The 15,147-nt window shown below is 43.8% G+C and overlaps 1 protein-coding gene across 1 annotated transcript; it reads right to left on the reverse strand.

Moving 5' to 3' along the window:
* Positions 1-206: 206 nt before the first annotated feature.
* MCM6 (minichromosome maintenance complex component 6) lies at positions 207-15,110 on the reverse strand. Its single transcript, XM_027748949.2, has 18 exons — positions 14,609-15,110; positions 13,826-13,940; positions 12,896-13,042; positions 12,249-12,359; positions 11,493-11,742; positions 10,657-10,822; positions 10,425-10,570; positions 9,444-9,594; positions 8,954-9,095; positions 8,445-8,586; positions 8,209-8,316; positions 7,471-7,626; positions 6,285-6,413; positions 5,262-5,423; positions 4,071-4,206; positions 3,634-3,801; positions 2,957-3,096; positions 207-2,307 (listed from the first exon to the last, which is right to left on the reverse strand). Exons 2-18 carry the CDS (start codon positions 13,936-13,938, stop codon positions 2,194-2,196), a joined length of 2,481 nt encoding a protein of 826 aa, XP_027604750.1. The 5' UTR covers positions 13,939-13,940; positions 14,609-15,110; the 3' UTR covers positions 207-2,193.
* Between the last annotated feature and the right edge of the window lie 37 nt (positions 15,111-15,147).

The raw sequence follows: 15,147 nt of genomic DNA on the forward strand, positions 1-15,147 counted from the left end.
ACAACCAAAGCAGAGTTACCTGCATTGCTGGGGCTGGGTGTGCAGGCTCAGGGTGTGCAGGACAGCAGGAAGCACTTTTGTACTTTAATTCTTGAGTGCATAAAGGAAATCTGAGATATGGTATCTCACCCCATTGGAAAAGTGGCTGTTAGTGAGAGTTAAGGTAGCTATAACAATAACAATGTGCTTCCTCAGGCCCAACAATATCCAGGAATTCGAATGTCATTTTATTGCTTAACCCCCAAAAACACAGGCTCTCCCAGCAGGGTGGGCACACTCAGATCACCTGAACTGCTGCAGGGAAAAGGTAACTCAGCCTTGCTACATTCAAATACTGAAGAGCTCAGAACATTTACTGCCTAAATACAGAACATGTCTAAATCAACTAACCACAAAATTCTACATATTTATATTGAAATGTCAGATCCACATGAGACTTATTTTTCTTTAACGATCAGCATTTTCTCTAAAACATACCTGGGCAAGTTATTGCTGTGTCAAGCAATTTTTTCTTTAAGTTATAACATAAAATATCTCTCAACATTTGCTGTTACTCAAATAGCCAGTCTTACACAGGGATTGTAATTTCTGTACTTTGACTCTGTTTGATTCCCAGATCATTTTTTCCCCAGGAAGCCCCGAAGAGCTGTAACCTCGTGCTTACTGTTCTGAAGAGCCACCAACCTTCTTCCCTCCACCTCAGTGTTTGAATAACCAGTTTGAACAGCAACTTTACAGCACCACCTGGTGCTTATTCCTCAGAACTCAGAGAGAGAACACCCTTCCCAGGCTACAGAACTGGGGAAAGAGAAGCAGAAAAAATACTTTCTCCTACATGAACAATATTTATTAGCAAACAAAGGCTGAGAGGAGGGGAGAGGGAAACACATAACAGTGACAGACATCTTCCTGACCTTAATTTGAAAGTAAAGGAACAATATAGAATAACATGAAACTGTTGTTGCAGGGGGGTGGCAATGCTGAATGAAATGTAGCATTTGTCTAAACGTGGTTTATGAAAGAAATCAGTGGAGAGAAATTCCTGCAGTTGGAGTCAGGGCCCAGTGATGTGACAGTGTTGTTGGTGGTGACAAATATTTATGATACCCTCCATTCCTTAAATACAACTGTTATCTTTAATGACATGCTTAGTTAGACCAAGGCATATCTCCTCAGAGTTGGGAGAGACTAAAAGGAAAAACATGACTGCCTTACAGACCACCTCCATTTCTAAATCTGCTTCAGAGACAGTTATTTCACACTATTTCTAATTAAAATATATAGCTTTAGTTTCTTTCATGCTATTACAAATTTTCTTAGCTGCTGGTATCAAGTTGACAAGACAAATATTCAGGTATTTTTAATTCTTAATAGATTTTATAATAATCCCATAGCTTACATTAAAAAACCGAGAACAGCAGAAATTTAAGTGAAGTTTTCTTATAAAAACACCTAAAACCAGGTTTACAAATATAGTCTTAAAAATCCCTCACAAATGGTGGCAGTTTTCAACTTACAGGTCAAGACATTTAAGATGGGGGTTTCTGCCCTCCTGACTTAAAACCTTGCATTGGGCTTGGCTATTTTCAATTTTCTACTTTACATATGCACATCTTTAGTCCATCTAAAAAGAAAGAGAAGCAATCAGTTTCTCACTATCCATTACTGGAAGTTAAAAAAAACTTCTTAAAAAGCAGCATCTGTCATCCAGGAAATTTAATCTTTCTTAAGACATTAAACATTTAGATCGCTACTTGTTCAGCCTCAAAGCACAGGCATAGAAAAACAGCAATCCCACATGTGAGTAACAGCAATCCACTCCCAGTGGATGAGCTTTTATTTATGTGAATAAGAAAAACAATAAAAACATATACCATAAGAAAATCTACTAAATGCAAAATTCCTCTCATTTAAAACAGAAGCACCTAAATAGCTTGATGATAAAAAAAGCCACTGGGTGATTCTCTTCTTCATCCAGATGATGGCACTAAAATTGAGAATTAATAATGAAACTAATATATAAATTTAAAAACTTTCCAGGTATGCTCAGTGTGAATGAGCAATCCCATATTACCGACCACACACTGGCACATCCATGGGAATTTAAGGAGTTTGCTGTACAGTAACCCCTGCAAGAAAAGAATGCATTTTCCAACTTGTAACCAGTCAGCTCTCCAATGCAGCTCCCAGCCCTCAGTCTTCCAGCAGATAGTTTGGGTTGACAACCAGGTATGGATCTTCATCAAAAGTCTCCTCTTCTTTGGATCCTCTCAGTCCAGACTGGGACAGTTCTATCAGAATGTGGTCCTGCAACAGACAAAGATTTGTATTAAAACAAGGGCAGAGAGGTTGGTCTGTAGTTTTTGAAAGGCACCTCTTTTTTATCCTGGTAGCACCTCTTATTAACTACTTAACCCTTTTAATTGTGAACTCCCTCTAACAGATTCTTGACCTTAACAATTACATTCAGTGGAAATTTCTTTTATGTTGAAATCTCACATGTTGTATGCTTTCTGGGAACTTTTTAGCCTAGAGCTTTCCAGTCTAGGGGGTTTGCACCTTTAAACGTGAAAAGTAGTTTATATTTTCATATGTTTTCCTCCAAAATACCTCAGTACCCCTGTGACTTAAGGCTATCCATTGATAAAGTGTTACTTGTACTTCAGTATCCTAATGCATAGCTAATACTATAGAAACACAGACAAATATCACACTTCTGTAGGGACGTAATATGGCCCTTTGGACTTTAAATTATACACATCTCTAGTTTATTTCAGTGTTTTTTCTAGAATTATTGCAACAGCTGTTAAGCAAAGAAGGCATCTATACTGCATCAGCCTGTGACATGGAAACACAAAACAGGTTTCTCCAATTAGGAATGTATTCTATTGAACATGAAAGATTGCCCAGTGTAAGTTAAAACCCCTTTTCACTACCCACACATGTCTATACTTACATAATGTGTGAGTCGATGAATGACTCTCTCTATGATCTTCTTTTTATTTATTAGTTCTTCTTCAGAATCAATTTCAGATTCAATTTCCTTTAGATACCAATTAATAAGTTCACTTTTCTTTAATGATGAATCGTCCTCTTCTGCAAAGAAAACAACTTGCATAAACTCAGCAGCAGTAAGATACCATTTAAACCACAGAAGAAAAGGATTTTTATGTTAACATTTAAAATGTTAACAGAAATATGCTTTAACATGTTTAAGCAACATCAGACTTTATTCTGATCCTTAAAGCATCATGTTTTGCATGGGAAGCTGTCGTGTCATGGTTTACTAGGCCATAATTAGACTGAGAATTGAAGCTTTCAGTTCTATGCACCCAAGTGGCTTCTAAATCACATCAGCCTTCAGCTGCAAGTTCTTTTCTGGGTCTGCTCTGTTGACATGCTTCTCAACTTAATGGGTTTTGACAAATGACTAAAATAACAGAGGTAAAAACTCCAAGAAATCATATTTGTATCACCAGATGTCGTACTCTCACATGAGCACAGGTCCACACCAGACCTGACACAGTTGTTGGCTCAACAGGAGTGAAAATCCCACATGGAACAGCACGAGATACAGTAACAATCACTCCCTGAGCTCAGGGCCAGCTGTCATTTCAATAAACAAATCCTTACCTTCCTCTGCTTTCCTGAGGTGCAGCACCAGGAGATTGGAAATCCGTCTGTACTCGGAGAAGCCCAGTCTAAGAGAAGCTTTGGGTGCAGCATCCTTGTTCCCATCCTCAGGATGGCCATTGACCCCATTCACAAGGCCATTGACCCCAGCTGGAGCTTCTGCCTCACCTGTTTGGACACATGCCCAGGTTTAAAGCTGAAACATCTTTTTACCTATTTAATACTCTGAGCCACTGAAAAATGTTGCACTGACCAACCAGGTGAGGTGGTGAAGAAGGCTGAAGAAGCAAGAGAGTTAAGAACAGGAGTCCAGATTTCTAGACCTCATCAGACGAGGAATAGGTGAGAAACGAAAGAGAAGTGTGTGCTCAAAAAGGGAATCTGTAAAGGCTGGAAGGACTTTCCCCTTTGAAAAAAATTCCCTGTAAGTAATTTACCATTGACCCCATCTTGGTCCTCTTGATCCTCCACTTGTTGCTCATCATCTTGGTCTAAATTGACATCGGGAGTCTCAACTCTAATGATGGACTTATTTAAAAGCCTGAAAGCTTCCTTCACATGTTTTGGGTGAACCTGAGGAAGATTTGAAAACATATGTATTAAATAAGTTAACATGTATTCAACAGGCTCTTTTGGTATCTCAACAGCTCCAGAAACTCATCTCTGACTCTGACACAGGGCTTTTCTACCCATCTCACCTGATTAATTCTCAGCAGTAAAGACTCTGCAAGTTAAATTGTATCCCACTACAAGCACACTGAGGTCACTCAAGGTTATGGAGGTAAAAAGCTGCCCGATTAATCTTTCAGGATTTAGTGATCATGTGGAGTCAATAAAAAATTTATTTAAGCCAAGAACAGTCAGAAGACAGATCAGTAGAGCAATAAACATGAAAGAAATGGGCCTAATGAGACTCTCCTCCAGAACTTAAAAGCAAAAACTGGAAAAATCCTCTCTAGCTGAGCCATAAGCTAAAAGCTATCTGTTTCTTTATGAGCTGAATTTAATTTAAAAGAACCCAATGGGTGTCCTTCTTACACAGCCAGTGAGCAAGGTTCCATCACTGCATGTGTCACATAACCCCTAATCAACATTTCAAAAGGCCTGCTGGGTTTTAAAGCAGGGACTAGGATGGGCAGTAGTCATGCTGCAGTTAACAGCCAGAACACATCACGCATTGCAGCACTGGTTGATGTGAGGAGGAGCTCAGATCACATATATGGGACTCTTGGGGAGGTTCAGATACTTTGATGAACTTTGTCTTTTTAGATTGCAGATGGAAGAGAGCTGAGAGATTACAAACTATGAAAGATCAGGAAAGACACTACCAACAGTCATGACTGATAGTAGTAGATGGTAGTTCTTCCCCTTTGTCACGATTTGACAGATAACAGGCTGAAAGTGCTGACACAACTGTAATGCAAAAACATGCACGTTCTCAGTTTGAATCAGCTGAACTCAGCTTTAAAAGACACACCTTAAACCCAGTGTTTCTGGCACACAGATTCAGACTGAGTGCGACCACAAGCGAAAACATTACCCAAGCTCTCCTCCTCACCCAATCTCAGGGTCAAACGGCAAAGCCAGAGCTCCCACACACTCACACCAAGCCCCCCCCGCCCTGGTACCTCGTCACAGCAGTGCATGCGGGCCATGGCCTCGGAGAGCCGGATCATGCTCTCCAGCTGCCGCACCGTGATCCTCCAGGATGACTTGGTCACCCCGGCGCCGTCGCGCTGCCGCAGCCGCTTGTACTGCTCCACTATGAAGTCCTCAGACTCCTTGGATATCTTTGGGACATCAAGCAGTATGACAGTTTGCATGTTCAGGTTATTAAAAGTTTACTCTTCTTGCATTAGATTGGCAATTCTCAGACTTTCCTGTACTTGCTGCTGCTTTTCTCTGAAATACTCTATGCTATAAACATACTGTACATAAATGCAACAATCATATTATGTTAAAATTATACTGTAATAATGATTATATTCACCAATGGTAATGATATTACAATAAGTACATAGCTGCATTAATCATTTTGCAGCAGGTTTGTTGATATTTTCTATTTTTCTGTTCTGCTGACTTGTTTCTGGGCATAGTTCATGTCTGTCCATACCAGATTGTTCTCTGTTTACAGACTTCTGAAAAATCTGACACTCAGCTCATCCAAGCTGCTACTACCAAAATACCTGTACTTAGAGCAGTTTCCCATGTTCTGTATTTTACCAAAAAGCAAGCAAAGAAATACCAAGGAACAATACCCTTTTAAAATAAAGGCAAACAAGCTGATCAAGCAATAAGTCAATAAAATACAAAAATCTCTGCTTCAGTCATGCTGAATAACCCATGCCCTTGAGGTACGAGAAAGCTATAAAATGACCCTCATTCTAGACAAAGGTTAGGAGCTGCCACCAAAGCAGTTAAGACTAGTGATTACAACAGTCTCAGCTGAGCTGGATGATTTTCAGAGCTCAAAAGAGTACATGGCTCCAAAATATGCTCTTTTTCCAGGTAATAAGTGAGTTTATAGCTATTTCTTTGAGAGAACACCACACTAAGTGTCTTTGTGTTTGCTGAAAATGAGCACACAGCAGAGTGACTGTTCCTTGGGACCTCCTCAGACAGAAAAACTTGCCCAGGAAAAGTGGAATTACCTTTGGTTTGAACTGCCTGGCAAACAGCAGATACCTTCTGATATCATCCAAGGAATAGACACGATCCACGGACTCTTCCACTCTGGAATGCAGATCCACGATGCGCCGGGCAATGGCGTAATCCGTAACCTGGGACATTGGGGCTCTGTCAGATCACTCTCACACCATCAGCCAAACAGCAAAACAACAGTTAGAGTCTTCCTTCCCACTCCCCTCCCTCACTTGCAATCCTCATGGCAGAGCTAGTCTTTCCAGAAGCCAAACTGTCTGCCAGAAGGTCCAAGAGAAAGTCCTGGCATTTTTTAATACAAGGAAACGCAGCAGAGCGGGGATAAAAGGCAGTTTTAGGATTTATAGCCTCTTGGAACTCTCCTGGGTTACAAGTCAGGCACAGAACAGGCAGAAAGCAGCACTTTGCAGCGTGGGAACTGCTTTCTTCCTTTTCAGCCTGCTCTGTCTCTCTCACCAGTCCCTTCCCAATTAGATAATCACTCCAAGCAGAGCAGTGGCAAGAGCAGCACTGAACAAACATTAATCTCTGGATCTCCTGTGCTCCCAAGGCAAATGCCACAAAGACAGGTGGTAGCAGCCTCAGTCTTAGTGACCAGCCATTTGTAAAAATGACTAATGGTGGTAAGTTTGCAGGTCAAACCTCTACACGGTGAAAAGGCAGTGTCCTTGTGTTCAGCAGAGCATGTCCACATTGGTACTGCCAGCTTTCAGCTGCAGAGCAGAGAAGTAGAAGCAAGATGCTCTTATGAGATCTGCTTCACCTAAAATTGCAGAGGGCCACCAAGATGGTCAGAGGGCAGGAGTATGTGATGTGGGAGGGGCCGAAAGAGCTGGGTCTGTTCAGCTTGAAAAGAAAGCAACTGCCTCATTGGCCAGTCAGTATAGAGGTGATGGAGCCAAATAACTCATAGAAAAGAGGCAAACAACACAAACTGAACCATGAGAAGTTCTGATTAGATATAAAAGTTATTATTTTTGAACACTTGAGAACTGTCAAACACTGCAGTAGGGGCCTAAAGAGGCTGCAGAATCTCCATCCCTGGAAATACTCAAAACTCACCAGGTCAAGGTCTTGGCAACCTGTTCCCAATAATCTGCTGGAGCGCGAGGTCAGACCAGAGACCTCCAAGAGATCTTTTCTGACACAATTTAATCTTCAATTCCTTAAAATTACCTCATTACATTCATCCACGAGGATGAAGAAGAGATCAAAGCGAGACATGATGGGAGCTGAGAGGTTTATATTCTGTTTCAGGGACTTGGATCTGTCGTAGCGCCCACCAACCGGGTTTGCTGCAGCCAGAATGGAAGTCCTGGCATTCAGGGTGGCCTGGAAATGGGGAAAAATAAATTGAAGAGAGAATGGTATCTGTGATCACTTCCTAAACTAACTCATTGCAATCCAAATAGGTCAGCATAACATGTTTTAGATGTTTAGGAGTTTCAATAGAGGTATTATAACAATCACTCCTCAAAAGCAGCCAAACTCTTAACCAGTCCTTTCTCACCAGGTCTCTGCCCCAAGACACAGTTTGAAGAATCAGTATTGTAACATTGTCACACTCTTGCCAACAATACCAGAATAAGCCCTTAAAACTTCTTTTCACAACACCCTGTTTTTAGCAGTGCAAACACACACTTTACTTCTACAAACACACACAAATCTACGACGTTTTTGGGGCTACTTCAAGAATGTTCCCATTTTCTGTTTCCTGTCCACTACTACCTTTTTTCCTTTCAGTAACATTTCTGATCTTTTTTGGGTACGTGGCACAAGAACTCTGCAGCAAGTGATCTCTGTGCTGCCACAGTGAGGCAGTTGCAGAGCTGGTACCAAAATCTGACAGGTTCGGCACCTCTAACAAACAGTCAGGTGATCCTACAGACTACACAGAGGACTAGTGCAAGCTACCTTCACTCCTGCTTTGGTGATGGATATTGTCTGCTGCTCCATTGCCTCATGGATGGCCACCTGATCCCGCACGTCCATCTTGTCGAACTCATCAATGCAGCAAACCCCCTGCAGGGCAGGAATGAAAAATAGTAAGTGACCCAAATTCAATCACTCTTGGAAAAAAAAAGCTCCATTAACACAACCAGGGGCTCTTTGCCATTAATGAAAAGCATCCCAGGGATGCAGGAACTCACGTTGTCCGCCAGCATCAGGGCTCCAGCTTCGATGACAAACTCATGGGACTCCTCATCCTTCACAACAGCCGCCGTCAGACCCGCGGCGCTGGAGGCTTTGCCACTGGTGTAAACGGCACGGGGACTGAACTCATCCACATGCCTGTGGAAAGAAGGAATAACACCCCCCCCCCAGTGTTTCACTTATCTCTGACATTTTAAAACGTGCAATAAATTTGTATTTTTAATATTCAATGTCTTTTTGAAAATATTTGGAAATTTGTACTTTCGTAAGTAAAGAACAAAAAAGTCTCAATCCATTCTTTAATACCACAGGGGCTTGGTGAGTTTGCTCCAGCCCTGTTCAAATACTTCAACCACATTTAAACAATCCCTGGAAAATATTTTTAAATACTTTACTTCCCTTTCCTGTTTAACACAGAAAAAAGCATGGGACACGTTTGTCACACATTTGTAGCTCCAGTCACACTGGACAATACTTAAATACTGAGTTTTAATGAGATGCTTACTTTAGAAATTGACTCTTGGCTGTACTTGGATCACCAACAACACAAACATTGATGTCCCCACGCAGCGAAGTGCCTTCTGATGTGGTTTTAGGAACTCCTCCAAAAAGCATCAGCAGGACCCCACGTTTCACTTCATCGTTACCTGCCACAGAAAAGACACTCAACTAAAAATCCAAGGAAAACACCACATTCTTCCTATTTAAAAATAATAATAATAAAATTATTTAAAATAGATCCAACTGTCAGCTGTAAGGTTCTGTAGTAGAACACCCAATAGCAAACCCAACCCATTTCACTAGTCTTGCAGGTCTTAATGATTAAACACAGTAAGTACTCAGGAAATAGATTCTCTTCTTCCAGCACAACCAGTGCTGGAGGGCAGAGTTTGTGCCAGTTAGAACAGGGCTTTCAACCTTCCCCAAAATGGCACCACACAGAGAGGAAAAGGAATTAATATTTACACAAGGGAAATCTTCAACTGGGTTCTTACCATGGATAGTGGGGAAGAGGCTGGTGCACAGATTATGGTAAAGGTTCTTATCTTGGCTCATCTCAAAAACCTTCTCCCACTCTTTCACAGACATCTGGTTTTTAATGCTCTCTGCAGTCTGTTCTTCATCTCTGAGCTCTTTTCCACCGAACTAAACAAAGGAAATAAAACAGTAACAGAAGGAATAACATGGTCACTAATGAATATGAGCACTGCAGACAGGTTACAAAAACTCACTGTAAGTAGGATGGGAGGAACATGTTCAGAAAAGCTGCCCTTAGGCTAAGGAAGCTCATCATCTTATACCTTTAAAATCCAATAGACAATTTCCTAACAGGCAAAATCAATGGTGTAACTTCAGTTAGTAAGAAAAACCCCAGGTGAGATGCTTATACAGAGATTAAAAGAAGAGTAAACCAGTATGGTTTCCTTTGGGTAAATTTGCCTTTGTAAGCATTCTTCATTAACTGGAACCTAACAAGGTCTTTTGTTACTCTGAAGTGGGGTCAGAAACTTCTACTCCCAGAAAATAATAGATGGTATTTTTATCCTGTGTGACAGTGAAGCTCCTAGCAGAGTGACAGATTACAATACCTCAACACGCCACAACCCAGACATACTCAGTATTACTTATGTTGCAGTAACATCCCAAGATGCTATGTGATAAACCAAAGGGAATAAGAAGAAATAGGATTTCCTGGAAGAAAAGCAAATGCTGCAGAAATGGCTGAAAGTTGAATGGAAATAGATGGACCAGTCAACTCTTTAGAATAAACACATAACACTGGCAAATAATCTCATCTGAAGACAAGAACCTTGCTATACAAATTCAATCAGAACTTACAGACAGTCAAATGCACACAGCAAGGTGGTACACGTACATATTTATAACTTTACCCATTCCCGCTCCCTAATTTGAGGGAAAACCACAGAGAGCAGAAATCAGGAACACCTTTAAATCTCTTCTCTTTCCAGACTCACCCGTGGATTTGTTGGTGCAACATAACAAGCCAGAAAGACCAGTTTATAGGAGAGCTCCCGGACTCCCAGGGCGCGCAGCCCTCGGACGCCTTCGGTTTCATATCCCTCTGTCCCCGTCAGCCGGGAGCCGGTTTCCGCGCGCAGCCCTGCCGGGAGAGCGGGAGTCAGGGCAGCAGGGACCGGGACAAGTGTGAAGGACACCTCGCTGAGGTCGTGAGCAGGAGCAACAAACCTGGTGTGGAGAGCTGGGACACATCAGGCACGACGATGAGTGAGCCGGTGAAGTCACACTTGTCACCTGCCTGGGCCGACTCCACGGCCTCCGCGCGCAGGATCACCTCCACGCTCCGGGGAATGCTGCCCCGCGGCAGCTCCCCCTGCGTCTCCTGGATGCGGACCTGGGCACGGAGGGGGGATAAACACTCAGCAAATGTCACCAGAGCTCAAACTGCTCCAAAAGCTGTGCTAATAAATAGTCAGTAGCATCCGACTGCTGCCATCCGTGCCAACCGTGAAGTTCCCCTTGCAGTAAGACAAACAACCAAAAATCTCTTCACTAATCAGCGTCTAAGGAGTCTTGGAGACACTTAAGAGGATGTACAGGGGCCACAGTGACAGTTCTGAAAACCAGCTTGAAAACTTCAGATAACATAGCTGGCATAAAATATTGCTGCAGGCCACGAAGTGCGGAGGATTCAGGAGAGTAAATCAATGTGGAAGAAAAAACATTGCAGATACTAGAAGGTACCTCTTTTTATACTGATATAGAACAACTACACTGATGTACCAGCAGCATGAGACTAATGATGGCTTGAGTATGTGGGGTTTCAGTGATTCACTTAGACAATAAATGTCACACAACAAAATTGGTCTGATACTATAAATAATTTCCCATGCTTAAACATAAGCCTTCCATAGACAGAAAGAAACTTTCCCCAGAAAATCCAGTGCCTTTTCTTGAGGTCTTTTCCTCACAAAACCAAAGCTAACTGTAGCAGAACAAACAACACCTTCCAATTACCACAGGTACACCATCGTTAGTCATCACCCCCAACCTCACCCTCGTACCTTTTGGAAATCAACAAATCTTGATTTGTTCGTGTCCAGCAGGAACCTCCTTCTGTTGGCACAGACTGGGTTCCTGCAGATGCTGGGCTGTGTGTATTTGAACTGCTGTTCCACATCTTTGATGACTGTCTGGCAGTCGAGGCACAGGAAGGTCCCACTCACCAGCTCCGGGTGCACCGGGTGGGTCCGAACCACCTGCCCACTGATGCGCATCAGGGAGCCGATCTTTGCCGAGGTCATCTCCCGAATTCTGGGCAAAACAGAAACTCCCAGGGATTAAATTACTGAGCTGACAATTCTAGGCCCCAAGATAGTAAGATACAACATAGTTTCATTCAGCCTGCGACTAAAGAAGTGCTGTAACAGACAAAGGAAACAAAGTTATTAAAATATATTCTCGTTTTATGATTTTACATAAACTTTTAGATTAATGCTAATGGTCAAACCAATGCAAAACTATTGGTACTTCAAAAGCAACACACACTAAATAATTTTTTTTAAATTAGAGAAGTTACATTATTTAAATTAGAGAAGCTTCACATTTGTGGAATATAATGAATATAAGTATCTGATTGTTATTCACAAATGAAAAACTCTTTCAAAATATATCCCGCACAAGGTCAGGAAACTTCTTCACAACTGTTCTGATCAGCTGCTCATTTTATGCTATATAACCAAAACATTTTCAGTGTGCTTTGACACGTTTTTCCTCACTAGTAAAAATGCACAAGTTTCTGCAAATATTAATCATCTTACTTGTGTCGGGTAGGCAGGTCTTGGAATGCAACATAAAAGTCCTTGTTTGAAGGAACATTTCCATGGTCTCTGGCAAAAGTCTTTGTTGCTCGACAGAGGTAAGGATAAACCCTGAAATACGGAAAAGCAGTTCAAATTTTACAAAAGCTATTAAAACACCTTCTCTGCTTTAGACTACAGCAAAGGTTTGTATCAGATTACCAGGTTCTGGTTTTTAATGTCATGTAACACAAAAAAAGTGAATCTAAATATGCTAAATGTGGGATTACTGCATAATAATGTCATTTGCATTATGGCTTCATAATGGACTTTTTAAAATCTCATTTTATGACACTTTTATCCTTACATTAAGAAGCGGATCTTCAAAATAAGTAACTGGCTCAATAAAATATTTTCAGAGCATGAAATTTTGGAGTTTATTCTGTATGCCTATCTACTTCTTCACCAGAATAAATGTCATTTCCTAGTTAGCTCATGGTTTCCAGAGAGGAATTCACTGAGAAATGTTTTGAGCCAGTTAAAAAAAAGTGTTCTCAGGATGCAGAAAGAAGACAAACCTCTCATTTTTTACATAACAAGCGAGGCATTACGAGCCTGAGACTGCAGCAGGGTTCAGCTTTACCTGAAAAAGGACCTCTACACTTTACCTGTAAAATTCCTCCTGGATAGTGGTGGACAGCTGCTGGTTGAACTGCTCCAAATCTGCAAAGCTGACGATCAGCGTGTTCCGCTCTGGCCGGATCAGCTCTTCAGCATCACGCAGGTACTTCACCTCCCCATCGCTGTTCTGGAACCTGAAAGGGATTCAGGAAAACAGTCTCACAGTCGTGCACCAGGCAGCAACTGAACACTTTGAATTCAGGAGACAGGTAAAGGAAAGGATGGCTCACATTAAGGCATCCCACAGTCCCTTGCAAAGCCCTTTCCAACAACATTTCTTCTTCCACCCCCTTCTGCATCTGTTCTATCAACATCCCAGCACAGACGAACCGGGTTTGAATTTCAAGCAGCACGAGTGTTGTCCCGAGTGCCACACTGAGTTTTATTTTATATTTAACAATGACTCTGCACCAATAAACAGGGTTTTGTTTCCTCAGGGTGATTATAATGGTTTCCTTATTTGACACGGACAGGCCCCTCAGGAGTCAAAACGCAGGGAGCAAGATGTGTAATACCCAAGCCGTGGAAAGGGTTTTCAACACGGCTGCCACAAAACTTTGTTAAAAGGGACCAAATGCACCAAAGAAATCATAGAATCAGAGAATGGTTTTGGTTGGAAGGGACCTCAAAGACCACCTCGTTCCAACCCCCTGCCATAGGCAGGGACACCTTCCACTAGACCTGGTGCAAAATACTTCTCAGAGAGCTCTCGCGGCTCCCTTCCTGTACCCCGGCAAAGCAGACTCCTCCCGGCAGAGCCGTTCCTCAGACCACAGGAGAGCTTTTCCAATCGAAGGCCGAGGGGCGGGGGCGCCAGGCCCCGGCAGGATCTCACTAAATGGCGGCCCCTCCGTGAGGCGCCTGCGGCCCGCCACTCGCCCTGCCCGCCCGCCCCAGGCCCGGCCCCCGGCACTCACTCCTCTAGGAAGTCCAGGAATAACTTCTGGCACTTCTCGGCAACCTCATCGCGGAGCTGCTGGTGCTGCTGCGCCGCTCCCCCGGCGCCGGCCGCCGCCACTGCCAGATCCATCCCTGCCGCCGACACCGACACTGTCCCAGCCCGGCCCGGCCCCGACCCGGTTCCCGCCACGCCGCGCACCACGTGGGCCGCGCGCCCGCCGCGCCGCCCAATCGGCGGCCGCCGTCCGTCAGAGCCCCGCCCCCCGCGGCCGTTTTCGCGCCAAAGGCCCAGAGCGGGACCGCGAGGAGGCGGCCCGGGAGCTCCGGGCACAGCGACTCGATCCCCGCCCGCTGCTGGGCTGGCACACAGAACGGGGGCTGCCCAGGGCTTAGGGCTGTGCCAGAGGAACGCGTCCCATAGAAACACACAGCCATAGAGCGTTAGGGGGTTGGAATGGACCTTAAAGCCCATTTCGACACAACCCTCCCTGCCCTGGGCAGGGACACCTCCCACTAGACCAGGTTACTCAAACCTTATCCAGCCTGGCTTTGATACCACAACCTCCCTCGGTAACCTATGCCAGTGCCTCACCACCCTCACAGTAAAGAATTTCTTCTTAATAGCTAACCTAAATTTTCCCTTCTTTCAGTTCATATCCATTACTCCTTGTCCTCTCACTAGGCCCCCTTCAAATACTGGAACGTGCTGTGAGGTCTCCACACAATCTTCCCTTCCCCAGGCTGCACAGCACCAACTCTCTCAGCCTGTCTCTGTAAGGGAGGTGCTCCAGTACTCTTACCGACTTCATGGCCCTCCTCTGGACTTGCTTCAGCAGTTCCACATCCTTCTTACGCTGGGGGCTCCAGAACCACAGGTATGGAGGTGTCAGCTCTGGGCGGCCTCAGCAAGGTCTTCAGCTGCTGTGAAGCTTCCACAGGGCACTGGTTTCCCAGAGAAGAAATCAGCTACAGCAAATGGAGTTAAAACTCCTCTGGTAGTTTCCTCCACTGCTGAGGAAGCTCAGATCCAGGGAATCCTCCCAGTGTGTGCAGGAAGCACTGGGGCAGCTGCTCACTGACCAGACACTCCGGAGGCTGCAGCTCCAGCTGCTGAAGGACTGACCCCAGGCGAAAAGGGTGTAAATTAAGCCAGGTGAGCGTCAGGCTGCAGTCTGGACACTTGGCTCCTTGTTGGCAACACAGGATGGTCGAAGGTAACATGTGCCAAGCGGTGCCATGGCTGACAGCCATTCCCGAATGGCAGCTGCTGGCACACGGTGCCTGCCAGCAGGAACCGCTTCAACATCCATGAAAAATTGCTTAGAATTGCTCTGCCACC

The sequence above is a fragment of the Pipra filicauda genome, unplaced genomic scaffold (genome assembly GCF_003945595.2).
Source record: "Pipra filicauda isolate LSUMZ 115617 unplaced genomic scaffold, ASM394559v2 scaffold47_size6085603_pilon, whole genome shotgun sequence".
Taxonomy (NCBI): Eukaryota; Metazoa; Chordata; class Aves; order Passeriformes; family Pipridae; genus Pipra; species Pipra filicauda.

Excerpts from the sequence above, each read along its gene's own strand:
- MCM6 (XM_027748949.2), bottom strand. The coding sequence starts at position 13,938 with ATGGATCTGGCAGTGGCGGCGGCCGGCGCCGGGGGAGCGGCGCAGCAG. Across the intron at positions 10,823-11,492 it reads GATTTGTTGATTTCCAAAAG|GTCCGCATCCAGGAGACGCA; the intron begins GTACGAGGGTGA and ends CTCCGTGCCCAG. Across the intron at positions 3,097-3,633 it reads CCTCAGGAAAGCAGAGGAAG|AAGAGGACGATTCATCATTA; the intron begins GTAAGGATTTGT and ends TTTTCTTTGCAG.